Genomic DNA, 26,253 nt, shown 5'->3' with positions numbered 1-26,253 from the left:
GTAACGTCCCGCCCTCTGCACTTTACTGAAAACACATGAAATGCAATACCAGTTCCATTTTTATTCATTTGTGCTGCGAACTGTTCTGTCTGTTCTCGTATTTGCCACGCTGACCTGAAACCCTAGCAGTATGCCGTTAGACAAACGTTGTGGCCTTGAAAGGCATTCGTAATCCTGGGATTCTGTAAGAGTTTACATGTTTGGACTTGATTGTATGGCAGAATGTAGAAATTTAAACTCAAAATCTCGGTAATTAAATTTACCTATGTGGAATTTTACTTGCTGGCGCAGTGAGTAGCACTGTTGCCTCACAGCAAGAAGGTTTTGGGTTTTGTTTCTGTGCAGAGTTTTTATGTTCTCCCCGTGTCTGCGTGGGTTTCGTTTGGGTTCTCCGGCTTCCTCCCACCTCCAAAAACATGCAGCTTAGATGAATTAGTCACCCCAAATTGTCCGTGAGCGTGAGATTGCGTGGTTGCTTGTCTTTTGTGCGGCTCCGGGACGGCTGCGGCTCGTCTCGTCTGCAACACAACAGGTGGATGGATTGATGGAGTCCGACTTGGTGCTTTGAAAATAAGACAACTAAGATGAAGATCTTTCTCTCTAGTTGGCACAGGGTTCACCAATTCAGCCCTGAATGATGTTGCTCAAATTCCTTTAGCGCGACATCCTGAACTGTGCGTCCTTCTGCAGGTGAGGAAGTTCTCCTCATCCAGGAGAAGCTGGACGGGATCAAGTCTCGCTATGCCGAGATGACGGGCAGCAGCAGCAAGGCCCTTCGCACCCTGGAGCAAGCGCTGCAGCTGGCTACGCGATTTGCCAGTGCCCATGATGACCTCAACCAATGGCTTGACAGTGTAGAGGCGGAGCTCAACAATGTAGAACCCGATGCCGCGCCCATGTACCAGGAAAGACAGAAGGTGGGTGGAGCAATTTATGTTCATGGCTCTGTGGAGTTCATTATTCCTGCTGATTTGAACAAGATGCAGTCTTTCCCATCATTTAGTGATTTTAGAACATTTTATTCCAGTCACACTAAATGATTGAAAGTATTTAACCACAGTGTTTAGTGAATGAATCGTTACTGACTCAGACATCCACATTTATAGACTAATTTTAAAGACACTGTCCCCAATTATTCAAAAATGTTTGAAGGGAACAAATAATTTCATACCACCTCCTGTCTGTGATGACATTTTCTATCATTCCAACCAAGCCATCAATAGCTGTGTTGTCATGGTTACATTGAAGATGTGTCACCATTTAATTTGTTGCCGCTCTTTATTTGTTTCTTTCTACAATGACTTTTTTTCACATAATATTTAATGAATATTAGTCCACCACACATTTGCCCTTGAATAGATGCATTTACTCAGCTTGTACCTGTTTTTACTGATGAGCTTATAGTTTGCATTAAAGCAGTTTTATTGATTGCTTCCTGTCCTGTGTAAAACTATTTGTTCCTGTTGACTTTGGCAGGAGCTGAAGAAAGTGTCTGCAGAGAAGCGTCTGGTGCTGGACACTGTAAATGAGGTTGGCAGCGCATTACTTGATTTGGTACCATGGCGAGCTCGCGAAGGCCTGGACCGCTTGGTGGCTGATGCCAACCAACGCTACCGCCAGGCTGATGAAACAATCACCCAGAGGGTGCAACTTGTTCAAGCTGCCATCCAGAGGTCACAACAGGTACTGCATTCGATTTCTCTGGGAGGTTGAGCTGGATATCTTTATTTAAAAATGCATTTTATTTGTCTGATTCACCACAAACACTTGACCCTGCTAAACCTGTCCTTTCAGTACGAGGAGGCAGTGGACGCAGAGCTGGCTTGGGTTGGGGAGACGGAACGTAAATTATCATCTCTGGGTCCCCTGAGCCTGGAGCCAGATGTGACTGTGGCCCAGCTGCAAGTGCAGAGGGCGTTCAACATCGACATCATCCGTCATAAAGACACCGTGGATCAACTCCTCAGAACCAGAGACGATATTCTGGAAACCTGCAGCGAGGCTCAAAAGGATGCGCTCATAGTGAGTCACTGAGAATTAAGAGGAAGAGGCTGAGTAGGAGCGCCTGTGTCCATTGGTAACATGTTAAGGATAGCAGTAGTGAGGGGGAAACAATTAAGGGACGCGAACATTAAACGAAAGTCTATAGAACACGTAGCGGCAGAATGCTAAAGTCTTCCGTGTCCCTTCTTCAGGTGAAGACGGGCTCTCTCTGTGCTCGCTATGATGCAGTCAGCCAGACACATGGTGAGCGGTTCTCAGCCCTGGAGCAAGCCCAGGTTTTGGTGGCCCGGTTCTGGGAGACCTATGAGGAACTGGAACCATGGTTGGGTGAGACCGAAACCCTCATCACCCAGCTGCCTCCACCAGCCATCGACAGCGATGCTCTCCGCCTGCAGCAGGACCAAATGAGGGTATGTGAATGTAATCAAATGTGTTCTGATGCAGCGTTCAACTGAGACCTACAGAAATGAGACTTTTACGTCCTTGTTTTGTCTTATTTTCCCCTTATTGCAGCTGCTCAGGGAGTCTATTGCAGAGCATAAACCCCACATCGACAAACTGCTGAAGATTGGGCCTCAGCTGGCAGAGCTCAGCCTCCAGGAAGGGGAGACTGTGACGCAGCGCTACAACGATGCCGAGAAGCGCTATGTGGCCATCAAAGAGGGGGTCAAAGGTCGTGCTGCTGCCCTCGATGAGGCAGTGTCTCAGTCTGCACAGGTAAAAGACAGAGGACAAATGGTTAACTGATTAATGCCTGATTTGGAAAACGTTGTCTAATATTTTAATTGTATTACTTTGCTATCAGAATGTCATGTCGTAAACTTGAATATTTAAACATACTTTAAAGTGGCCATCTGTTGGGCCCAGGCTGCTTCATTGCTTGGTGTCTGCAGCTCTAAACAAAACAGACTGATTGATTACTAAGCAGCATGTCTGTGTTGATATCTAATGTTTGCACTGAGCTGAATGGTAATGCAGATTTAGCTTCCAAAGTCAGGAGTTCATGTCAAGTTGGGGTTTTTTTTTGGACTTCTTTACTTTATTCTTATGTTAGATTTTAAATGTTCATATCATGTTAGCAGAAGCTAAGCTTTCTTTATGGATAGTTTGTCTGCATTTCATATCATGGCGCGTCATTGAATCGCTTGAGTGCTGCTGCATTGATTTTGCCTGTTGATATTCTATGCATGTCTGATTTAACATTGTTTCTCCCCCCCCACCCCCACCATTCCCCTTAAACGGACCCTGTCTCCCACTTTGCCGCGACACTGTCCCTCACCCGTCCTAAACCACCCACCTCCTTGTCTCTCCGCCTTCATTTTTTTAACTTAACCTTAATGTCCACCACTCTTCCTCACAACCTGGTCCCTCCTCCTTCCATCATTCATCGTTCATTGTGGATGTGCTGTATGTTGCCCCGCAACCCACACACCATCTTTTTCTCCATCATCACTGCAATCACCCAGCTGGTAGAGGTAAGACCACTGACTAAGAATACTGGCGTTACTCGGGCAGCTCTTTAGCAATGTCATTTTGATGACTAATCAAATGTGAATTCACACATTTAGATCAAACCTTTTTCATTTAAATCTCCACTCTGCATCAATCCCAAGCGTGTGACAATGAAAGTAAGTTGAACCTGCTGGGGCGCATCCCCTCTGCTTAGCATTGTAGAACTTAATGGAGCCTTGTCTAAAAGTGAGATCCGCTTTCCAGTTGTTATTGTTTTAGTCTGAGATTATGGCATTCAAACCTTCAGTAACTTGAATGTATTGGACGTCATGATCATTGAATTTAATTTTCCTCAAGTGTCTAAGAATCTCTTCAGTATGTTATTCTCTTGTCCATAAAGCTACTCAGCCCTTCAGAATGGGCCGAACCTGGTAGATTGGTGCTTTAGTGTGTTGTAAATGAGTTCATATTTGTGAGGCAACCTGGATGACGTGCTGAAGGTGAAACATTCAAATGCTCATTACGTCACTAGAAAGTCTGCATCCCCTGCTTGTAACAAATCATGGGTAGTATTTATTGCTGTTTGCCACAGATGGCCGATCACCCACACAATGCCTTGGTATTCGTTCACTGTCAACGTGTCAGCCAGCAACCCCCCCCCCACCCCCCCATGCTGCTGCCTCCGCTTCATAACTGCACTGTCTCTAACCATCTCCAGTTTCATGACAAGATGGACCCCCTGTTGGAGACCTTGGAGGGGGCAGTCCAGCGGCTGCGACAGCCTCCCTCTGTGGCAGCAGAGGTGGAGAAGATCAGGGATCAGCTGGCAGAGCACCGAACCCAGGGGCTGGAGCTGGACAAACTGCTGCCAAGCTTCTCCGCCCTCTGCGCCCGCGGAGAGGAGCTCATTGGTCGAGCTGCTCATGACGATCCCGCTGCTCAGGGTGAGGGGCTGCGCTGTGTCTGATGTTGGATAACACTAAAGTAACATTCAGATTGTCTGACTGGACACAGTTAATGAATCAGTCATTCAGTTTATAGATTATGTCCACACACACACGCTGCAGAAAGCTCTGCCTACTCTACCAAAGTAGAAAGTTCTGCTTTCGTCCATGTTACATCACAATAACGACATGACTAACACCAGTACTACAACTAAACCACTGAGCAGCATGGTGTGATAGCAGAAATAACACCAACGCTTATTGGTGTTATTTCTGCTATCACACCATGGTTGACTTCCTGTCGTTCTTTGCTGAACATTTTACGAGGTTATTCAGCCTGAAATGTGAAAATAGATTTCTGCCTTTTTGTGTAATTAAAATGTTAAACAGAATAATACACAAGATAAACCAGTTTTCCAGCATTTTCTAATGTCATTAAAGCCACATTGAGTTCCTGTAAAAAGATTGTAAAGAAAATAAGAAAAATAAATAAAACTAGAAAAGCACTAAGAGTACAGACAGAAGCTCATTCCCCTACTAATTAGATCTACACCATCCACATGGTGATCTGGACCATCACTAAAGGGTTGTATATTGCTCTTGGTATCTTTATCCGTCCAGAACTTTTTGAGTCGTCTTGCTAACAGACGGCCGGATAAACAGCGGCGATCTCATAACCCCTGCCTCGGTGGAGGTAATAACTGAAAACAATTAAATCCGTTCCGGCCGTTTTAAAACACTCGAATCAATGCTAATAATGACAAAAACGTTTTTAATTGGGATATAGACACACACGCTAAAACGATATAACAAATGAGATACAGTATTGCTGTAATATAAAATTTAAGGCCAAAGCAAAGGAGAGAGACCTTTTAAACAGCAGTAGGGCGGGGCTTGGGACAGAGGTCCCAAGCAGGGCCAAAGACTCTGGGCATGCAGATCATGATCGTGCCTGTTGTACCAAGAGCAAACAGGACTTTATGAAAAGGTATTTATTTTTTTAGGTTCACCCCTTCATATGCAAGCGGAACAGCCTCCTGTACCACTTCTTCCTTTTAATCCGGATCTCAAGTGCCTCCACAGTGGTCTTCAGTGAATCTATCTCCTGGTAGTCCGGCGGCTTAGCAAAATTATGGGGACACGGCGGATAAAAGCACCAAAAAATTTTTATGTGCTCTACATCACCATAGCTTTCAATTTTTGGTGGGAGCCACCTCATCAAGATGGTGGATGGCGGCCATATTGGATTTCCGCCATGTAAAATCTATAAATGCCAATATCTCGGCTTCCAAGCCACTTAGAAGGTCAATCTTGTTGTCAAAGTATACATTTTCTCAGTCGGGGAATGCATTAAAGCTATTGAGAATAACACTAGAAGATTATTTCTGCAGAGATCAAATAAATTATGTTCATTCAACTCGATTCCTAAGCGGCTGGACATAAATGGATGACGTACATGAATTGAACTTGATTTGATTCACTTTTTAACATAAGTATTATTACATGTATGATCAAATTATCTGTTAGACCGTGCTTGTTTTCAGACCCAAATGCAACAATTATCTGACTGTTTTGTTGACATTCCCTTTAGCGTGGCTCCACTTAGTGGATGCATAACGCAACCCCAGACCCAACACTACAGTAGTTTCTATTCCATGCGCCTTATAACGCGGTGCGCCTAATGTGTGGGCAAAGTTTTAGAATAGGCCACTCATTGAAGGTGCGCTTCGTAATGCGGTGCGGAAAATACGGTCGATGTTTTAAATGATAAAATGAAATGTATTCAGCGGTGAAGTTCTTTATGCTCTTTTTTTAAATGCAACGACTTGTTGGAACAGAACACACATAAGTGACTCTGTTATATTGCCCCCCCCCCCTGAGGGGCTCTGCTTTTGTGCTTTCTACCCCTCCACGCTTTGAGGAAATGAAAGACCTCTCTGTGCAGCAGGGATGGCGAACCCCGACACATTCTGCTATTAGCTGTACTCTCGTGTCTCCCTACCACTGGAACACCCTCGTTCAGTCGGCTGCAATTTAGGCTCACAAAACTTGGACTGGCATTCTGTGCCCTACCATCAACTTCAAATTAAATGGAGTCTTGAGCAGAGCTTCCACATGAACAGAGTGTTCGTCCTTTCACCTCCGTTTATGACAAATCCTTCTATATGATTCAAATTCATGTTTTACTTCGTGCTTATTTCTGTAATTATTTTCTGTAACTTGCCAACTGTTGTTGCCCCCGACCTCAATTTAGGTGTATGATAACTTACCACTTTAGCAATCTTCAGATGAAAATGTTTGCTTCTATCAATATAAAGTTCTTGCGACTGGACTGGTGAGTCTTAATTTGCTTGGAATGGACTCCAGATTATTGCCAAAGAAAGACTAAAAGTATTTTCCATAATTCCCAGTGACATCCCACCAGTTATTCTCCACCAGCCTGTTTGAACTCTTGACTCCTGTCTCCGGCAGCCGTTCATTCCCGGCTCCTGCGGCTTCGCTCGCTGTGGGATGAGATCCGGCAGCGAGCAGAGGAGAGGGAGGGGAAGCTGAACGACGTCTTGGACCTGGCAGGGAAGTTCTGGGCTGATGTGGCGGCGCTACTGAGCACACTCAGAGACTCGCAAGATATTGTGAAAGAGCTGGAGGACCCTGGTGTGGACCCATCACTCATCAAACAACAGATAGAGGCTGCTGAGGTATGGAGGATGGGCGATAGGGAGTAAATTGATAGAGAAGCGTTAATGGATGGAAGTGTGACAGAAACAAACTGTTTTATTTAACTTTTCAACTCCTAATATACAGTGCCATGTCTCTTTAAACCTCTAGGCCATTAAAGCGGAGACGGATGGTCTCAGGGAGGAGCTGGAGTTTGTCAGGACCCTCGGTGCTGACCTCATCTTTGCCTGTGGAGAAACTGAAAAACCCGAGGTCAAAAAGACCATAGATGAGGTATGGAATCAGTACCATGTTCTGAAAAGTATTGTTTTTACGTCGATGTCCACAAAGTATTGTTCCACAAACCGGATTTGTGTCTTCCTGATATTTTCCCAGATGAATGCTGCCTGGGAGGGACTGAACCGAGCATGGAGAGAGAGGATGGAGCGACTGGAGGAGGCCATGACGGCGTCTGTGCAGTATCAGGACGCACTGCAGGTTTGTACACCAGTCAGTTCTGGTTTAAGTGGTCGTTGACGTTTTATAATAGGTCAGAGGGCTGCTCGTCTTTCTACAATGCTAATACATTATAACTGTGATATATTAATGTGGATGTTGGATGTTATAAACGTTCAATGTTTTAAGTCATTTTATTCTGTATTTCCAGTCGATGTTTGACTACCTGGACAACGCAGTGATCAAGCTGTGTGAAATGTCCCCTGTGGGGACTGATCTGGGAACTGTCAAACAGCAGATTGAAGAGCTCAAGGTTGGCATGAGATGCTAATTTTTCCTGAATGTTACACAAAACTATAAAGTTGTAAACACAAGCTTTTATGTCCATATGAGTCTTTATCTCAATCTCTTCTGTGATTCTTATGTCTACTGGCACTAATGTCAGAGGTTAGTTGCTCGACTAATTACCAGAAGAAGTCTATGGTTATCAAAAACTAAACACTTCTCTTCTCCTTTTGTCTTCACCCCCGAGCAGCAGTACAAGGTGGACGTTTACCAGCAGCAGATTGACATGGAGAAGCTCTGCCACCAGGGGGAGCTGCTGCTGAAGAAGGTGTCGGACCAGACGGACAGGGACATGATCCAAGAGCCTCTGATCGAGCTCCGACATCTGTGGGACAACCTGGGGGATAAAATCACACAAAGACAGGTAGAGGAACTCGACAGTTGCATTTTATTGCAGTCCAATCGTTTGGGTTCTCATTTTTAAGATCTTTCTTTTGTCCATTACAGCATAAATTGGAGGGTGCCCTGCTGGCCCTGGGTCAGTTCCAACATGCCCTGTCTGAGCTGCAGGCCTGGCTGAACCACACACACACCACTCTGGACACGCAGCGACCGGTGAACTCTGACCCCAAGGCCATCGAAATCGAGCTTGCCAAACACCACGTACGTCTTTGTTCTTGGTTCTGTTGATATTGTGAGTTGACCTGTGTGTTTATTTAAAATACTCTGTCAAAGTTCAGGCCAGCATTAATGCGATCTAATGTCTTGTTAAAGAGCCACGTACTAAATATCGATGTCCTGCTTTGTTTTGTCAGCTGCGTACTTTACTAAATGTGTGCGCCATCTCTTCTCTTCTGTCAGGTCTTACGCAACGATGTGCTCTCCCACCATGCCACGGTGGAGACTGTGAACAGTGCTGGCGCTGAACTTCTGGAGTCGTCACCTGGTGACGAGGCCAGCCACCTGAGGGACCAACTGGATCGGCTCAACCAGAGCTGGGAGAGCCTCCTGCTCAAGACCCAGGAGCGGCAGAAACTGCTGGAGAGTGCCCTGCAGCAGGTACTGTGACGAGATAAGGGAGTGGGATTAACAGCAGCTATGGTGCTAACGATGATAATAGGCACCTTCAGTAATTACCCCCCCTCCCTCATCTATTTAGGCTGAAGGTTTCCATGGTGAGTTGGAGGAGTTCCTCCAGTGGCTGAGGAGGACAGAGAGCCAGTTGTCTGCCGCCAAGCCGACAGGCGGCCTCCCCGAAACGGCCAGAGAGCAGCTTCAGCAACACATGGTAACAGAATTTACCTCTACATTCGGGCTAGCACAAACACCATACAAACAGGAGACGCCTCTCTGAGGGTCTGCGAATGCAAAATAATACAAAAAGGTTTCTATAAAATGCTCCTGTGGTGTTTCACCCTATAACCTGTGAACTATAGGTTATATAGTTTACAGGTTACAAGGTGAAATTAAATGAATGTTAGAAGTACAAAACAATTATATATTTATTATTTTGTTAAACACAATGTTAATTGAATATACATGGGGGGGGGGGGGGGTAGCATACTGCTCGTGTTTGTCATATCCTAAATTGAATTTATGAGATTCTAAATGTTTAACTTCAAAATGTCTTCCATCCCCTTTTCTATTTAAAGGTGATGACATTTTAATCTTTTATTCTGAGACACAACGACCCTCCCCTTTTAGCCAGAGGGACAGTTGACATTGGTCCCATCTCTGCAGGATCTTCAATCCCAGCTGAGTCAGCGAGCAGACCAGTACCACCACCTGCTGGATCAAGGGGAGTCCATGCTGCTGGCTCGGGGAGGAGAGGAGGCAGGACCCGGAACCACGCAGACCCAGCAGAACCTGAGTATGCTGCAGAACAAGTGGGCCAGCCTCAACGCCAAGATGGATGATCGGAGGGTAGGACTTTGGATCTTGCATCAATCGGTCCTACTTAATTCTGTACTATTCTTTTCTTTGATCTGTTATCACTTTTGGCAAAATGCTTACTCTAATAAAGATTTTGTTAACTCTAAACATTTCAGGCAAAGTTGGATGAGGCTCTCGCCTTGGCAACGGGCTTCCAGACATCTCTGCAGGACACCATCAACTGGCTGACCCAGGCTGAGCAGACCCTGAACGTGGCTCAAACCCCGAGTCTCATACTGGACACTGTGCTCTTCCAGATTGATGAGCACAAGGTAAGGAACATGCTCTAGTTATTAGAGGCATCGTTATGATGCATTTGTGTCATGTTGTATGCATAATTTGCTTTGGTCTGTTCATTTTGTGACAGACATTTCTCTCTAAATACTGGCATTATAAAGTCTCGTTGGTCGAAGGCTTTGCTACAGTATATTTTCGCTGACTTGCTCGGGTCTGTGGTTTGCATAGGTGTTTGTGAATGAGGTGAACACCCACAGAGAGCATGTCCTGGCTCTGGAGAAGGCTGGCTCACAGCTTCGCTTCGCCAGTTTGAAGCAGGACGTGGTCCTCATCAAAAACCTGCTGCTTAGCGTGCAGGCCCGCTGGGACAAGCTGGTCCAGAGGTCGCTGGACCGTGGCCGACACCTTGATGAAGCTCGCAAACGTGCCAAACAGGTGCTGAGGGGTGATAGACTTGTGATTTCGTGCTAATATTGTCCATTAGACACGAAGAACACGCTGAATACCAACACCTTGTTGAGATAGCCAGTCATTGCAACATTTTCTAATTGGAAATGTTCAAGTCTGTCTCTGTGGTGGTCTCATCTCAAATTAGAAGCAAACATTCATTCTCTTTCTTCAGTTCCATGAAGCCTGGAGGAAGTTGACTGACTGGTTAGAGGAAGCCGAGAAACGACTCGACTCAGAGCTGGAGATTCCCAACGAGCCGGACAAGATCAAGGTCCAACTCTCCAAACACAAGGTACTGCTGAGAAATAAACATTCTGAGCAGGCAAATAGAAACCCACACGGTGTCGACTCGTTCGCCCAGAATGCGTTGAGACGGGATCGATCCTTGACGGTTGGCCGGTTGCTTGGTTGGTTGTTTCGTCAAGGACCCAGCAAACCCTGCAGCTCTTCCAGATGATGTCATAATTAAGTCAATGAACATTTATTAACCTATTGTCATGTTTTGCATTGAACGTGCTGCTATGTTTGTGTAGTTCATGACTCTGCGTGCTCTGACTGGCTTTCAGTCCTGTCACAATCAGCTTTTCTTTTCCTTTTGCCCGGTAGGAGTTTCAGAAAGCGTTGGGGTCAAAGCAGCCAGTTTATGACACTACGGTGAGGTCTGGGAAAGCCATGAGGGACAAGGCTCAGCTGCCTGCAGACACCCAGAAACTGGACCACCTGGTGGGAGAGATTCGCGACAAGTGGGACACCGTCTGTGGAAAGAGCGTAGAGAGGTGAAGAGGAGGAAGGATGGACAATAAAAGGCTTTTCCTCTAGTTCGTTTCAGACGTGACATGCGGAGCATGAAATCGAGTCATTGATAGCTGTTTGTCCTCTTTAATCCATCCAGACAACATAAACTGGAGGAGGCCCTGCTGTTCTCAGGTCAGTTTGCGGAGGCTCTCCAGGCTTTGGTGGACTGGTTGTATCGGGTGGAGCCCCAGCTGGCTGAAGATCAGCCCGTCCATGGAGATCTGGATCTGGTGTCCAACCTCATGGACTCGCATAAGGTGAGACTCTAAAGAGGATTGTGTAAGAAGATGAATGAACACCTTTTGTAATTTGAATCGCATGAAGCTCTGAGTCGGACATCGCTCATCCTCAGCCCATTGGCCTTGTTTAATGGCTAATCTCTAAACCTGCAGGCTTTTCAGAAGGAGCTGGGTAAGAGAACCGGCAACATTCAGGCTCTGAAGCGCTCTGCTCGGGAGCTGATGGATACCGGCCGCGATGACACGGCGTGGGTCAAAGTTCAGCTTCAGGAGCTCAGCAACCGCTGGGACACGGTGTGCGCCCTGTCCGTCTCGAAGCAAACTCGCCTCCAGTTGGCGCTCAAACAGGTCTGAGAAGAAGCTGCGCCGCTGATGAAAATGTTCACCTTTCCGTAAACATCACATTGTGTCCGCAATGAATGCACAGGACCGTGTTTAAGACCTTCGCCTGTCTTCTTTCCTTCCACCATTTCTCCCTCAGGCGGAGGAGTTTCGTAATGCGGTGCAGGCGCTTCTGGAATGGCTCTCTGAGGCGGAGCAGACTCTTCGTTTCCGTGGCGTCCTTCCTGAAGAGGCAGAGGCTCTGCAGGCTCTGCTGCACACACATCGTGACTTCTTGGGCACCGTGGAGGAGAAGAGGATGGATGTCAACAAGGCCGCTGGTATGGGGGAGGCCATCTTGTCTGTCTGTCACCCGGACTCCATCACCACCATCAAACACTGGATAACCATCATCAGGGCTCGCTTCGAGGAGGTGAGGAGGACGAGCAGACTTCCTTCAAATGGAGATCGTTCTTAACCTGATTGTTGTTTTTAAGGTTCTCATACTAATGTTTCAGATTTAGAGTTTGGATTTTGCCATGAACCAAATGTATTGCCTTAAAACGTAGATGTATTTTTATATAACAAATAAATAAGTGATAAATAAGTCTCAGTCACCATCTTGGGTCTACAGGTGTTGACGTGGGCCAAACAGCATGAGCAGCGGCTTGAGACAGCTCTGTCTGAGGTGCTCAACAACGCCAACCTGTTGGAGGAGCTGTTGTCATGGTTACAGTGGGCTGAGACCACATTGGTCCAGAGAGACACAGAACCCCTTCCCCAGGACATCCCACAAGTGAAGACACTCATCGCAGAGCACCAGGTGGGGCAGCGAAACACTCGCACCTCCCCGCATTGGTTCTGTCCGTTAACCGCTGCGTTGTTCTGACTCGTTCTCAGACGTTTATGGAGGAGATGACCAGGAAACAACCAGATGTGGACAAAGTCACAAAGACCTACAAAAGAAAACCAGCCGAGGCTCCCAGTAGCCTGGCTGAGAGGAGAGGAGCTCGTAAGTCGCCGGAGTTTACCTTCAGGAAGACGAATATCATCATGCCTGAGCCAGCTTGAGTTTGGAATACACAAACGACTCCTCTCTTAACTCGGTGCTTCTGGTCCAGGCAAACAGCAGCAGGCAGCTATGCAGGTCTCTGGAGGAAACCCACGCCTCAACCAGCTCTGCGCCAGGTGGCAGCAGGTGTGGCTGCTGGCTCTCGACCGTCAGCGCAAACTCAATGACGGTCTGGACAGACTGGAGGAGGTGTGTGTCATGTTACGTAATAATATTTAATTATATATTTGATATAATAACACTATGCGTTCTCTGCCTCGATATCAGCTCAAAGAGTTTGCCAACTTTGACTTTGATGTGTGGAGGAAAAAGTACATGCGCTGGATGAACCATAAGAAGTCCCGTGTCATGGACTTCTTCAGGCGCATCGACAAGGACCAAGACGGAAAGATTACGCGGCAAGAGTTCATCGACGGCATCCTCGCATCGAGTACGTTATGACTGACCGTGTGCATTTGAGGATAGCTTATTATTCACAGCGAAGAAGGAATGAACGAACGGATTGTTTCTGTCCGCCGGAGCAGAATTCCCCACCAGCAGGCTGGAGATGACGGCAGTGGCAGACATCTTTGACAGAGACGGAGACGGCTACATTGACTACTACGAGTTCGTTGCTGCGCTGCACCCCAACAAGGACGCCTACAGACCCACCACGGACGCGGATAAGATAGAAGACGAGGTGAGAGATGCAAAGAATAATGGCAGGGAACTGAGGAGGAGGCAGTGAGCTGCACAGGAGAACCTGTTGGTCCTTGGGCCGCCTGAGTGAATGCATTAACGTGACGATGTCGTGCAGGTCACTCGGCAGGTGGCTCAGTGTAAATGTGCCAAGAGATTCCAAGTGGAGCAGATCGGAGAGAATAAATACCGGGTAAGTCCAGCTCGGCCTCTGGTTGAGTGTACCAGACAATATTTATAGTTGTGTGTCTAATACAGCATAAAAGAGCTAATGCTAATTGATATATAATAATTAATTTTGGTCAAATAGGGAGTAATTTGCTGGTCATTCCACTGCAGCTTGATGACTTGACATTAAATTCCACAGCATGTGGTTCTGAATATAAAACATTGAAGTCTGTTTTGTTTTGACTGCTCATTGAAACCAAAATGTAATTTGTTAGAAATGCTGTAAACTGTTTAGTGTACAAGTGTGAACCCATGCAAATAAGTGCAAACCTGTGTTTGTTTTTACCACTGGCTGCCTTCCCTTGTCCAGCGGGCTCGAGTTCACTCCTCAGCATAACTTCACAGCATCCCTGTTATGTGTCTGCTTCACGTCATCTTTCAAAACATGGCGCGTTAACGTTGTTGTAGCATCGTAATAACACCTCACTGCCCTGCAGGATCGTCCTGTCACCACCAGGGTGTTAATAAAACCGTGTAAATGTGACTGCATCAACGCAAGCTGGGCTGCTGGCAGGTTTATTCCAGCTCCACTCATTTCATTTCATGGTTTCTTCCTGTATTGGATCCCAGTCAGAATAAATAAAGCAGGGACCACAGTTTATTACTGTTGGTAATCTGTCCTCCGCATCGCTACCCACTGGGTCGAGTGTCTGGCTGCGGGACACTAGGGAGACTAACATAACGCCCGTTTGTCTGTCTTGTGTTTTTTTGCTCGTGTTCATGTCTGTATGGCTTCACGTTTCTTCTCTTTCCTTGTCTTTATCTCCCTTATATTATCATCCGCTGGCTACGCCACAGCCACACAGTAACCTCCATATCCTCTGGTTCCGTCTGCCCGCACGACTAATCCTGAGCTCAAATAACAAACGCACAAAGAATACAATAGCCATGTTTTAAATCGTGCTTTGAAGATCCTGTACACAATCAATGGTGTCCATTACAAGCCCCAGTTGTCAGTACATGTTGTTTCACTCGTGCTCTTTTTCTTTCTCCTTGTGTTCCCGTGCTCCGTGTCCGCTGGACTTTTTGTAGTTCTTCCTCGGCAATCAGGTAAAGTTGTGACTGCTGCTGCTGTGATTGGTTGTGTGGAATCTGCTTGCTGGTTTCCCCATCAATGAAGTTCCGTTTCTGATCTCACTCGCTTGATTACAAATTGAATAATGATTGGGGACGAAACAAATGGAAAAGAAGAAGCTCTTCATTGTGGCGGAACATGTGAGCAGGTCCTACCCTCCCGCTGGGATTTGTTTGTTTGGTGTTGAGAGTGATGAAATTGCATTTTGTGGCGCAGGCGACAGTGACTTGGCTGAAGTAGTAATTAGTGGCGAGGTGATATATAGGGTGCTTTGGACTGAAGCGAATCATCTCTGAGAAGCACAGGACGGGATGAATGTTCTCCTCCTCGGGCGGTGGGGTCCCTGGTTAATTCAGTCGGTGCATGTTTATATTGTCGTTGCATGAAGTGGATCTGCAGATTTGGTGCATAGGGTGCATGCTGTGATGCTGTAAATCATTTAAAACTCATCTAGCAACATATATATATATAAAAAAAAGATGTCATTTGTTAAATTCTCTTTCTTCTCTTTGCCCCTTGTTTTCTTTCTTCGCTTGTGTTTTTCCTGCCCTCTTCTCTCCTTCTTCCTCTACTTTGTGATCTCCACAGTTCGGTGACTCCCAGCAGCTGCGTCTGGTGAGGATTCTGCGCAGCACGGTGATGGTGAGAGTCGGAGGTGGTTGGATGGCTCTGGATGAGTTCCTGGTCAAAAACGATCCGTGCAGAGGTGAATCCTCTTTACTCTGTCGCACGCCTGCATCCTCAAGTCGTTATCACAAACACAGAACACACAACCGATCACGCGTTCTCACTCCTCCGCTCTCATCCTGTCACTCACAGGCGTTTGCTAGAAAGCCTGACTGATAATTATTACATTTAAAGTTATCTCTGCTCTTATCCCAAAGCAATACTTTGCTCGCAGGCTGGCTCGTATCTCCAAACACTCGTATGTCGAGGTATTACTGTACTGTATCTAGCGTAGTATATGAACTATATAAAACTTTACCTGTAAATTACTTTGAAAATTGCATAACCTCTAAGAGTTGCTGCGTAACTATAATAAATATCATGCAGTTCAAGGTGTCGGTAACACTTTTAGATAAGCCTGCCATCAATCGTCTTCATCAATGAATTGATGCTCCCTTCACCTCCTTTCTTTACTTTCATTATGTATGTATGTTTTGTATTACCTGCCAGTGAAAGGGTTAATGGACTGTTTGAATGCACAGGTTTGTGACCGCTGTTTGCACTAAATGTTGGTGGGACACCAGTTAATCCCGGTCGGACTCGAACATGCTTTCACATGAACCCGTTACAGAATCTAACGCACCTCCTGCACACACATTTCCCATCATCAGTGAGTTCCAACACAGTTTCCCAGGAAACACAACGCCAGGACTGACTAGCGGTTGTCAAGCCGCTACCTTCTCTCTCCGGTACCGTCTTCAGTCGGTGTTTGTTTCTTTCTCCATCCCTGATCCCTAAATCTCTCTGTATCCTGATGTCCTTCTGGAGCTCATCACCTTATGTCATTTTTAATTTATTTATATATACAACCAATTCTCTCTCCTCTGGAACTCTGTCCTCATTTTTAATTCTCTTTTAAATCAAACCGTAGTATTGCATGATGCATGGTCCTCAGTTTTCTCCCTCTTCCTCCCTTTCTCTCTCTCCCTCCCCTTTTCTCTTTTCCCAGTGCAACATCCAGGATTTAAGATTCTCCGCTCCGATTCCAGTAGCTCCATCTCATCTCGTATAGGTTGGACTTCTCCTCTATCTCTTGTGCTTTCACTCTCCTCTAACTGCCTGCCCTCTCTCTGCCTCTTCTACAGCATTTATCCTGGACTCTTCCACGTCTCCCTCCACTTCTTTTTTTTTTCCTCTTCGTCTCTTCTTCTTTGGTTTGACCTGGCTGCTGTGCTGTGCAGGCTGTGATCACTGGACTGACGTTACGTCTCCTTCCTTTTCTGCTCTTCATCTCTCCCGTGTCTGTTCGTTTTTCACGCAGTCTGTGATAATCCTGATCTGTTCCAGGGGTCTAGTCCTCGTCCAGACCCCCGCCGGTTAGCTGTGTGTGTGTGTGTGTGTGTGTGTGTGTGTGTGTGTTTCTGCTCTGTAAGTGTGATTGTGTGATGCTGGAACTCCTTACAGTTACTTATCTTCTCTTCAGTCCACCGGGGGCATGCTGTGATTTCACATTGTCTCTTATGTCTCTTAGTGACAGTCACTCCTGGCTATTTCTGCTGCCGAGGTATCTACACTTTCTCTCTCTACATCTCTTTCACTGTCATCCATCCATCCATCCTGCTCTGACTCCATCTTTAACCACAGCTGTCCTCTGTGTGTCTATATTTACACCGTGTACTGTTTCAAACCGCAGGTTTGTGTGTTTAGGCATTGTTGTCACTTTTGTTTGTTTGCCTCATGTTTGCGTCGTGCTAAGCAGGATGTGGCCAACCCCCGGTCTGTGCACTGTATTGTAGTCTAAGTGCTTATTTTCATTTATAAATTAAAATGTGCTCGTAAAAAACTAATGGGTGATGATGCTCAACCGAAGAGAAGGAATAATAAATGCAGCTTTGTTCTTTAGTAATATTTGAAATTGAACCCACATAAAAATAAAAAAAACCTTAAAGCGTCTGAATGGAATGTCTCAGACCTGGGCGTGGCCAGCCTGGGTTCCAGAGCGACTCCTTCACGATGTCTGCTTGGCAGCAGTCACAATTACAGGGTGCACCTGGCTGGCTGGTGCTGAGGGGGGACGTAATTACAGGGTGCACCCATTTAATCTGCCGGCCGTGGGGTGAGGAGGACGACGGCCGTAAGTCTAGGAGCTGTGCTGCTTCAGCGAGCTGCAGGTCTCTTCTCCACGTCTTCCTTTGTTGGATTTCATTCATGTTACGCGTTGTTGGTTCTCTCTCTCTCTCTCTCTCTCTGTGTGGCTGGCTTCTCCAGGCTTCTTGTCGTCTGCTGGGGCTGCTGCAACTCGTTCTGTCAGAGAATGCTGCTGAGTGTTTTCCGGGCTCTCTGCTGCTGAGCTTAAGCCAGGCATGATCCCTTCTCGTGTGTAGAAGCACACTGTATGCACAGCAGCGCTGAGATGTTCCCGCATAGCAAGCAAGACGTGGACATGAGCTCAGCTCGGAGAGCTTGACGTAAAAGCGAGAGAAGAGGCTGCGCTTTTTGGTCGGATGTGTAAAGTAGATATGCAAGGAAAAGACATTTTTCACAACTGAAGACACTTGCTATTAAAGGACTGGTGTGACATTTTGGTCAGTGTGCTGATCAGTTATGATGATCAACCTGAGGCCGCAGGATGTCAGAGGATTGGTAAAACTGCTTTAAAGGAGCAGTTCAACCCAAAATGAAGTTGAATTCTGACCTCTGCTGACGGACATTTGTTTTTTTATTTGATGTTAGTTTACTTTTTCTTCCCCACACTGCAATCTGTAATTAAAACCTCTCACAGTCAGCAGCAATAACCTCAACAGCGTTTGGTTTTAGAAGAAAACAGCCATAAAATCCACCACTATTCAGTCCCACTCTTCTGTTGAGTCTTCACATTCAGCCCAAATCACACCAGTGCTAAAAAAAAAAAAGATTTCCCAAACTGTTGATCTGTTCTAAAGATAGAATCAGCACCTTGTGAGCAGATTTTTATCTCTATTGTTCAGGAAATAGTTTGAAATAAGAAATGCTTTCTTCTCCCTGAGTATGTGAGTTGAGAGCCGGTGGAGTTGTTGAATGAATTTATCTTCAACGCTCAGACTGTGTCTTCAAATGTGGGCGACCTCTGACTTTTGTTGCGTATCAAATTGATTGAACTCAAACCAAACACCTTCACTCCCCCTCCCCCTTAAAGACAACTAAAGCATCCTCAGCCCCCCCCCGACCACGCGAACACCCACCCGCTCTGCTTATGTGCACTCTCCACTGAAACGTGCACGGCCTCTGACGTCTGCAGCCAGAGGAAGCGCTGACTCTCTGCCGCCCCCTGCTGGAGGATGCGTGTAAGAAACCTCTTCTCTCTTTGCTCCCTCCTCAGCTCGTGGCCGCACTAACCTTGAGTTGAGGGAGAAGTTCATCCTTCCTGAAGGGACGCCTCTGGCTACCTTCCGCTCCCGGGGTCGACGCTCCAAACCAGGCTCGCGCAACGCTTCACCCACGCGCTCCTCTTCCTCCGCCTCCCACAGTGGCGCCTCCCTGCCCTCCGCTCCCGCCACACCAACAGCATCGGCATCCTCAAGAGTGAGTGGTGACGTCGTCATTATAACGACTTGGCTCATTTCATGGACCTCAGAAGGAGTCTGTTGCTTTAAATCTAGTCGTGGAGATTTTTCCTCCTGCAATGACGGGTTTTATTTCCACTTATGTCATTGCACCACATTAAAGACAGAACAGGAATACTGTGCTGTATGATTCATGGTGGTTTAACAAAACACAACCAACCTGACCTCCATTTAATAACACAGGATAACTTTGGTTTAAATGTCTCCTTGAATGCTGCACAGTGCTGGGACCTTCACACGGAGATTAGACAGATGACATAGTTGACCGTTAGACGGTTAACTATCTAAAAGCAGGAACCTTTAGTTATTCAACACTGAAACAAAACAGGATCTCTACCGGTAAAATTAAAGATCATTCAGCCGCAGTAAAAGGTCGTTCCACCATTTCTATGCTCCAGTCTGGGAGCTTTAAATCTCGAGGAGTCCTTCTGGTGAGTACCTGAAAACCAAGGCTAAACGTTGGAACAGAAAGAATTGTAGGGTTTGTGTTGCACTTTGTTCAGTTGTTGCCATCCTCCTGTTGTCACCACATCCTTAACTGTGAAATTGTGTTTTTTGTTCTTGTTTTGTCTTTCATCTTTTTGCCTTTTGACCCTCGTTCTGACATAAAAACTCTGCTAACCTGCTTCAAAATGCCCCCCCTTTGCATCGTTGGGTTATCTTTAACAATTACACATGAATACACTGCGCTACACTTCCCTGCTACCCTTCCGTCCATCGCTCCCTCCATCCTTCGGCCTACTGCTGCTTTGCTGCTCCTCTTTCCTCCCTTCCTCCCTTCAGTCCTCCCATATTCACTCACGTGACTATGCCAAGCCGTGGCTGGCTCACAGTAAAAGTCCAACTCCAACCAAGTGCCACTGCTGCCCAGATCTCAGCCACACCACCCCTGGGCACGAGGTAACACACTCACCCTGTCCCACCTGACCTCCAACCCACTGAACCCACTGAACCCACTGAACATGCTAATGCACTAACACACACTCCCAGGTGCTTGCACAACACCACGTAGTAACGTGTACTCTTTCCTTACTGCTGAGTGAGAACTTTGAAGCTTCAGTTTTGATGGTTTTCATGTTAAAATGAAAAATGACATCATTGCCTCAGGATTGAGCTTTGAAAGAAAAGATGATGCAGATGAGGTGGAAATCGAAAGATTGCATTTTACAGAAGTGCCGAGGATGACGAAAGAAGCATATTAATGGCATTACTGTCCAGAATGTCGTTGTACGTAGCGTCCCATTCCTCGTAGTTCTGTTTTGGTTCAGTGTTTTTGTGTTTGTTTAGTAATATTACAATCATGTACCATTTAAGCGTGTCTCATGTAAACGGTAAGCAACTCGCGTTATCCTCAACTGATGTTTCCTGCTTGCTCCTGCAGGGGGCGACATCGGGCTCTAAACTGAAGAGGCCGCCGTTTCATTCGAGTCGAGGCTCTCTGACCGGAGAAAACGGAGGAACGACTCACGCTAGCAAACCATCGCGAGCTGGTGAGACACGTCTGTACCGGAGCGCCATTCAACAGATGTTCTCGCTACTTTCCTCTGTTCTTTTCCGGTAGTATTACGGCTGCCTTCCTCTGGATCCATGGCTAAGAGCTCAAAAGTATAAATGGGAAAAAACTTGCACATGAAGCGAAACATTAGCAGAGATAACGGCGGATCGACTCAAACCGAACCTGCTTGGGTAGACTCCGCCTTCGTTCACGTGTCTTCGGTTCACCTCGACTCCACTCGTGTGTTCGAACTCCGAAAATCTGTTTGCCTTCCGAGGCCTTTTAAACTCCATTTTTTTGGGTGGAGATCCGAGGTTCCACTGTACTTCCATTCAAACCAGGATAGTGGTGCTAAAATGTGTAGCTTGAAGATGTTAAGATAGGAGATTCTTTGATAACTTTTCATTAGCGCTTAATAAAAACTCACTAACATCATTAGGATTTATTCTGTGTAGACCGTGCATGTCTAAAATGTCCTTACAAACCATACGATAGCTGTTGTTGTTATGCAGAATCTGAACCTGTGGCTGTTAACTCTGACGTCGCTATCGCTAGCATTAGCATCTATAGTTTTACGTAGCAGCTCTTTAGTCAGTGCTCATCAGCCTCTGTGTTGAAAATCACTGGATGTTTCTGTCTGCTCCTGTTCTCTCTGTCTCTCTCTCCCTATCTGTCATTGTCTCTCTGTCTTTCTACCGCTGTCTCTCTTTCTCTCCTTCTCAACCCATACGGTCAAGACAGATGTCCACCCACTATGAGCCTTTGGTTCTGTCCAAGGTTTCTGCCTGTTAAACTCCTTGCCTCTGTCCTCGCAGTGCTTGCTCTTGTGGGTCAAGTTGGGTTTCAGTTTGGCGCCTACCAGTGTTAACTACTATTCATAAATGGCATTAGACATACTTTAAACCTAAATCACTTGATCACGTTTCCCCTCCTCTTCCCACCCGCTGTCTTCCTTCTAGATCCAAAGCGAGGGGCATCCTCCGCCAGCGGCTCGACCAGCCGAGCCGGTAGCCGGGCAGGAAGCCGGGCCAGCAGTCGCCGTGGCAGCGATGCCTCGGACGCTTCAGAGCTGCAAGATGCTCGTTCCGTTTGCTCCGACAACTCAGATACTCCCCGACGATCAGGTGGAGCCAAACCCTCAAAGATTCCCACTATCTCTAAAAAGACCCCCAGCCCAAAGACCGCAGGGGCTGCCAGAAAGTAACCCCAACCGAGGTTTGGTGTCACGTTCACTATCATCGATCATGTTTGAGGTACCAGCTCTTCAATCTGGAGCCCGTTCATGTAGAATTTGTACACTCGGACTGAGATGGAGAAAGGAGGAGATGGACAAGATGAGTGACCCCCCCCCCCCTCCCCCTCTGTCTTCCTCTGTCTCACAAACGGACTGAAAACATGGCAGAGTTCTGGTCTGGAGGTCCCTGGCCAGAGTCAATCGGGGTGAAACTTCTCTTTTAAGAAGTGACCCCATTTTGCTTTCTGGCCTTCTGCTTTGTCTTTGGAAACCAGAGGACTCGACGAGACGCCGCTTTACTTTGTGTTACGCTTTCCTGCCCAGGTCAGACAGAGAAACAGAAAATCTTTAAACTGCTTTATGCCACACCAAGACACACATTTTACAAGGCAGAATAGGGCTATAAAAACTTAAAACGGCTCAAATGACGAAATATAAAAGCCGCTGTGGGTTATTATTTTGGCTTGTGGGCCAGATTCCTCAAAGATGCGTTTGAGGAGAAAATATGCAACGACTCATTCCTGGATGGTCGTCGGGAAAAGCCGTCGCCTCGGTCGATGGCCGGACGCAAAGAAAACGTGTGGGGAGATCAGGGGGAAGGAAACGCTGTCCGGCACACGGCCACGAACCTCGGAGGAACCGTGCTGCTGCAGCCGAGGGCAAACACTCACAGTCCACACCGCAGCCAGACTCCTCCCAACTGCTGGAGCGCCGAGCTCAGCCTGGCGTGGGCATTTCAGCACACGTAACAATCCCGACTCGGATCACAAACGGGGATCAGGATGGTGACGCTCCGCTAACGGCACATTACTGACAGAACACACGGGCAACCCGACCCCATGCTAATGCCTCTCTGCTACCAGCATGCACTAACCGTCTCTTCCTCTGCAGTCTCACCTTAATGTCTATACTGCGTTGCCCTTAGCAACCCAGCAGCACAAGCACACACATTCACACTCAGCGTGGCGTGTAACCTGTCGTCGTCGTCGTGGCAGGAAATGATAAGACTTGAGTCACTGTATGCAAAAACTTTGATTTGCGAATGTCTTTTTTTTTTCTTGTTTTATGGTTAATTTATAATCCAGTTGTATTTTTGTTATTTAGCTAGAAAGATAAATCTATTTATTTTCAGTGTCATATCGCCATCAGCGGAGAGTGATTTAGTATTATGGATGAAGAAGTTGTGATTTTTGTACCAAGGAAATGCTCTTTAACATTGTGCGTGTGTGTAAAGTGTGTTTCTGTTTCATCGTAACATTGCTCACTAGGCCTCTGATTCTAGTGGCGGCCTTGTGGCTTCACTTGTCTCTTTTGCTAATGACTACAATTCCCAGATCATGACCAAAGGGGTTTGCCCTTCATGTGTAAAGAAAAAAGAAACTACAAATATGAATGACAGGAGGCCTGGACAGAGTGGACCAATGAGAGTGGGGTTTCTCCCTCATGTCCCTCCCCAGCATCTCTTCTTCTAGGCTTTTTTCAAATGTCCCGTCTTTGACAGGGACGCGTTGTTTCTATGTTATCTCAGCATAAGAGATGAAGTTTAATAAAGTAATGAATTACCGTAAGAGAGAAGACATCTTAAAATGACTTTTATTTATTTATTGTCTCCGAGGGAGTCTGGACTGCCACGTTTTGATGCTGTGCTGCTCTCAGTGTAATGATGAGGACATGGAGGAACGTTACTAGGAGTCAATTATGTAAAAGACAAACTAAAACTATAAACCATTTTTGTCCTGTTTTTGTATTAAAATATGCTTGCAGTAAGAGCTTTCCTGTGTTTTCTTGGTTAGCAGGATCATGTATAAATTGTGTCTTCCTGTTTGCGATGTGTTCTGCGTTCTTTAACATTTAGACTTTTAACTTTAACCTTGTTCATCGTGCAGCTTGCACCGTGAAGGACTCGTGTGCGTGTCGTTGTGGTGTTGTGTATATGTTGGGATGAGCTAAATAGATGTCGATTTGTTTCTTATCTCTTGTTTGTTCATTCCTGCGTTCAGTCACCCTGACAGCCGAGTCCAGGCTGAGACCGGATGTTTCTAGCTAATGAGGACACTGGACTGGGTCTGCACTGGACCAAGGAGGTAAACACTGGAAGGTGGTGGGTGGGGGGGCGGGACGATCATTCGAAGTAGCTTTTAGATTTAGAGTCGTCTGTTGTCAGTATGTTAGAGGATTCATCCCTCAGAGTTCTTGTCACAGGTCTCTGAAGGAAATGGAGTAAGAGTTTATAAAACAAAATCCTTTGTCCAGTGTATTTGGTTGTTCCAGATGAAGTCAGTCCTGCTATTGCAGCTGAGTGCGCACACACACACACACACACCTTATTCTGAACCACCATTGCCCCGTCCCGCCCGTTGCCTGACAGTCTTCACTGTGTCTCTGAATGTCACATCATTTTTGTTAGGTTAAGGTTGGTCGAAGGCCACTCGGCTCCTCCTCATTCCTTTCGTCAATACTTCTCTGTTCTTTGCCCTTCTCTTCGTCTCTCTCACCATTATCTCTCCCGATATAACCTCCTTAAGCTACAGATGTTCAGAGGAAAGAAAAACAAAATGGGCAGAGCGTTAAGTCCTGGCATTTGGGACTCGCCCTTTCGGCCAGGACAAAATGAACTGCGGCCGGTTTGGTTTGGTCAGTGTTATTCATTCTTCTCTGCGTGGCCACAAGAACGAGGCCGCTTTGAAGAACCGGGTACACAAACAAGGGCTGGCACAGAGCTGGACCTCAGTACTATATTTGAGTCACGTCTTCCTTCCAGATCCCGTTGGTTCAAATGCACACGGCAGTGTTTCTGCATTAGGCCAGCAGCCTGGTCACTAATGAGAGGCTCAACTGGACATGCAAGGCCTGCCACTTCAGAGAAGTGATGCGTGCACATGAAATCAAGTCATTCAAAAACGAATTACTATGAACAAACATATACAACAGATTCTCACATTCAGCACTTAATGCTGCTTTAAATGAGAGCTGCAGTCTGGATTAAAGGTCACATATTATCTTTTTCCACAAGTTAACGCAGTTACCAAACACTGATGTGAAATACCTGACAGTCTTTGGTCAGAATAGCAAACAGATGCGGCAGGACAGCGTCCCTCTTTGTCTCAAACAGCTCCGTCAGAAACGCCTCTGAAAATTAAAACGAAACTAAGTCCATATCGGGTACGAGCTATGTCTTTCTGGCTTGAAAAAATCCTTTTAACACATTTTGAACAAAAGGATCAAACCAGTTACGGCAGAATCCTCACGAAGGGACTCTCTAGTCCACTTCCTCGATGGTGGGCCGCTGAGAGCTGGTCGGGTCTGACCTTTTTAGCACACACTAAAGCATTTTTTCCAATTTTTGGTGGAACATTACCATAAAAAATAAACTTCTATCGACTCTGTGGCTCGTGCATGAGTCGAAGAAGAACAGACACGGGGAGAGTGCACACATATCTTGAGAACGCCCCCCCCCCCCCCCCCCCCGTTGTGATGCCACAACTGGGAAGGGTGCTGCCAGACGTGTTTCAATACTTGATTACATAACTACACAAACTACACAGGATTAACTGGATAGTTTAATTTAGCAGTTTGTGGGTTGATAATGACCCAAAACGACCAAAATATGTGTAGAAACAGAGTCACATTAACCAATCGGGTATTAAAACACTGACTTTAACGACAGTGTCTCATTAGACTGAACTCCAAGAAATTCACCACTGCTGACCCAAATGAAAAGCCACTTTCTCAGAATCACTGAGATCAGACACAGAACTTTCAGGTGCTGTTCTGCAAAAAACTAACTTTTTGGGAAAGTGGGTCAGCAATATGTCTGTAGAGGGAGGAGCGAAGCAGGAGCTGCAGCCTGGTCGTGTCTCAGTGACGCTCTGGGACACCGGAAACATGCGGTCAAGGTGAGATGGCTTCCGTTAATCCTCGAAGAAAACCACAAAGAAACCTGGGAATCATCGGACATTCTAAAAGGACAATGATTCCAAGCAGACCTCCAACGTCTGCCAAGACTCGATTTCCAAAGAAGTCCTGGATCATTTCAAAAGTCTTCTCGGTCGCCTGACTGAACCCCCGTAGGAAATCTCTGGCAGGATTTGAAGATGGTGGTTGCAGAACTTGATCAGGAACGCTGCCAGAAGCTGCTGTCTGGATCTGCTGTCTGGATCTGCATCATGTTAGCGGCTGGAGGTGACGTAATCAGTAAGAGAAGACGTGCAGAGACCCAACGATGAGAGAGATGAACAGACAAGGTCTCCCATGAGAGCACTGGGAGGGGTGCTGATGAAACGTAAGCAGCAGGGAGCCATTTAAAGAGGAGGCGGCTGGGAGGGACGCTGGTTCTGTGCAGCTGCTCCACACTCTGAGCTTCCGAGACGCATCGGCTCCGCTTCTAGACGTTCACACACTCGGTGTGAGCCCAAGACGGAAGAAACTTC

General features: G+C 46.5%; 1 protein-coding gene across 1 annotated transcript in view; it reads left to right on the top strand.

Annotated features, from left to right (window-relative positions):
- Nucleotides 1–23,740, top strand: part of macf1a (microtubule actin crosslinking factor 1a) — a 98,716-nt gene extending 74,976 nt beyond the window's left edge. The window contains 36 exon segments of the mRNA XM_068746947.1: nucleotides 691–917; nucleotides 1,477–1,683; nucleotides 1,795–2,022; nucleotides 2,196–2,414; nucleotides 2,518–2,721; nucleotides 4,175–4,400; nucleotides 6,873–7,099; nucleotides 7,230–7,352; nucleotides 7,455–7,556; nucleotides 7,726–7,827; nucleotides 8,050–8,223; nucleotides 8,307–8,462; nucleotides 8,661–8,858; nucleotides 8,959–9,087; nucleotides 9,540–9,722; nucleotides 9,848–10,003; nucleotides 10,197–10,403; nucleotides 10,591–10,710; nucleotides 11,025–11,194; nucleotides 11,311–11,470; nucleotides 11,606–11,800; nucleotides 11,934–12,206; nucleotides 12,408–12,596; nucleotides 12,674–12,785; nucleotides 12,895–13,034; nucleotides 13,113–13,275; nucleotides 13,370–13,524; nucleotides 13,642–13,716; nucleotides 14,784–14,801; nucleotides 15,415–15,532; nucleotides 16,502–16,564; nucleotides 17,024–17,056; nucleotides 18,851–19,053; nucleotides 19,878–19,994; nucleotides 20,476–20,584; nucleotides 21,549–23,740. Of these exon segments, the coding sequence (XP_068603048.1) occupies nucleotides 691–917; nucleotides 1,477–1,683; nucleotides 1,795–2,022; nucleotides 2,196–2,414; nucleotides 2,518–2,721; nucleotides 4,175–4,400; nucleotides 6,873–7,099; nucleotides 7,230–7,352; nucleotides 7,455–7,556; nucleotides 7,726–7,827; nucleotides 8,050–8,223; nucleotides 8,307–8,462; nucleotides 8,661–8,858; nucleotides 8,959–9,087; nucleotides 9,540–9,722; nucleotides 9,848–10,003; nucleotides 10,197–10,403; nucleotides 10,591–10,710; nucleotides 11,025–11,194; nucleotides 11,311–11,470; nucleotides 11,606–11,800; nucleotides 11,934–12,206; nucleotides 12,408–12,596; nucleotides 12,674–12,785; nucleotides 12,895–13,034; nucleotides 13,113–13,275; nucleotides 13,370–13,524; nucleotides 13,642–13,716; nucleotides 14,784–14,801; nucleotides 15,415–15,532; nucleotides 16,502–16,564; nucleotides 17,024–17,056; nucleotides 18,851–19,053; nucleotides 19,878–19,994; nucleotides 20,476–20,584; nucleotides 21,549–21,793 (5,726 nt within the window). The 3' untranslated portion in view covers nucleotides 21,794–23,740.
- Nucleotides 23,741–26,253: the final 2,513 nt, after the last annotated feature.

Source organism: Brachionichthys hirsutus, chromosome 13, assembly GCF_040956055.1.
Source record: "Brachionichthys hirsutus isolate HB-005 chromosome 13, CSIRO-AGI_Bhir_v1, whole genome shotgun sequence".
NCBI classification, from domain to species: Eukaryota; Metazoa; Chordata; class Actinopteri; order Lophiiformes; family Brachionichthyidae; genus Brachionichthys; species Brachionichthys hirsutus.
This window is presented reverse-complemented; position numbering and strand designations above follow the sequence as displayed.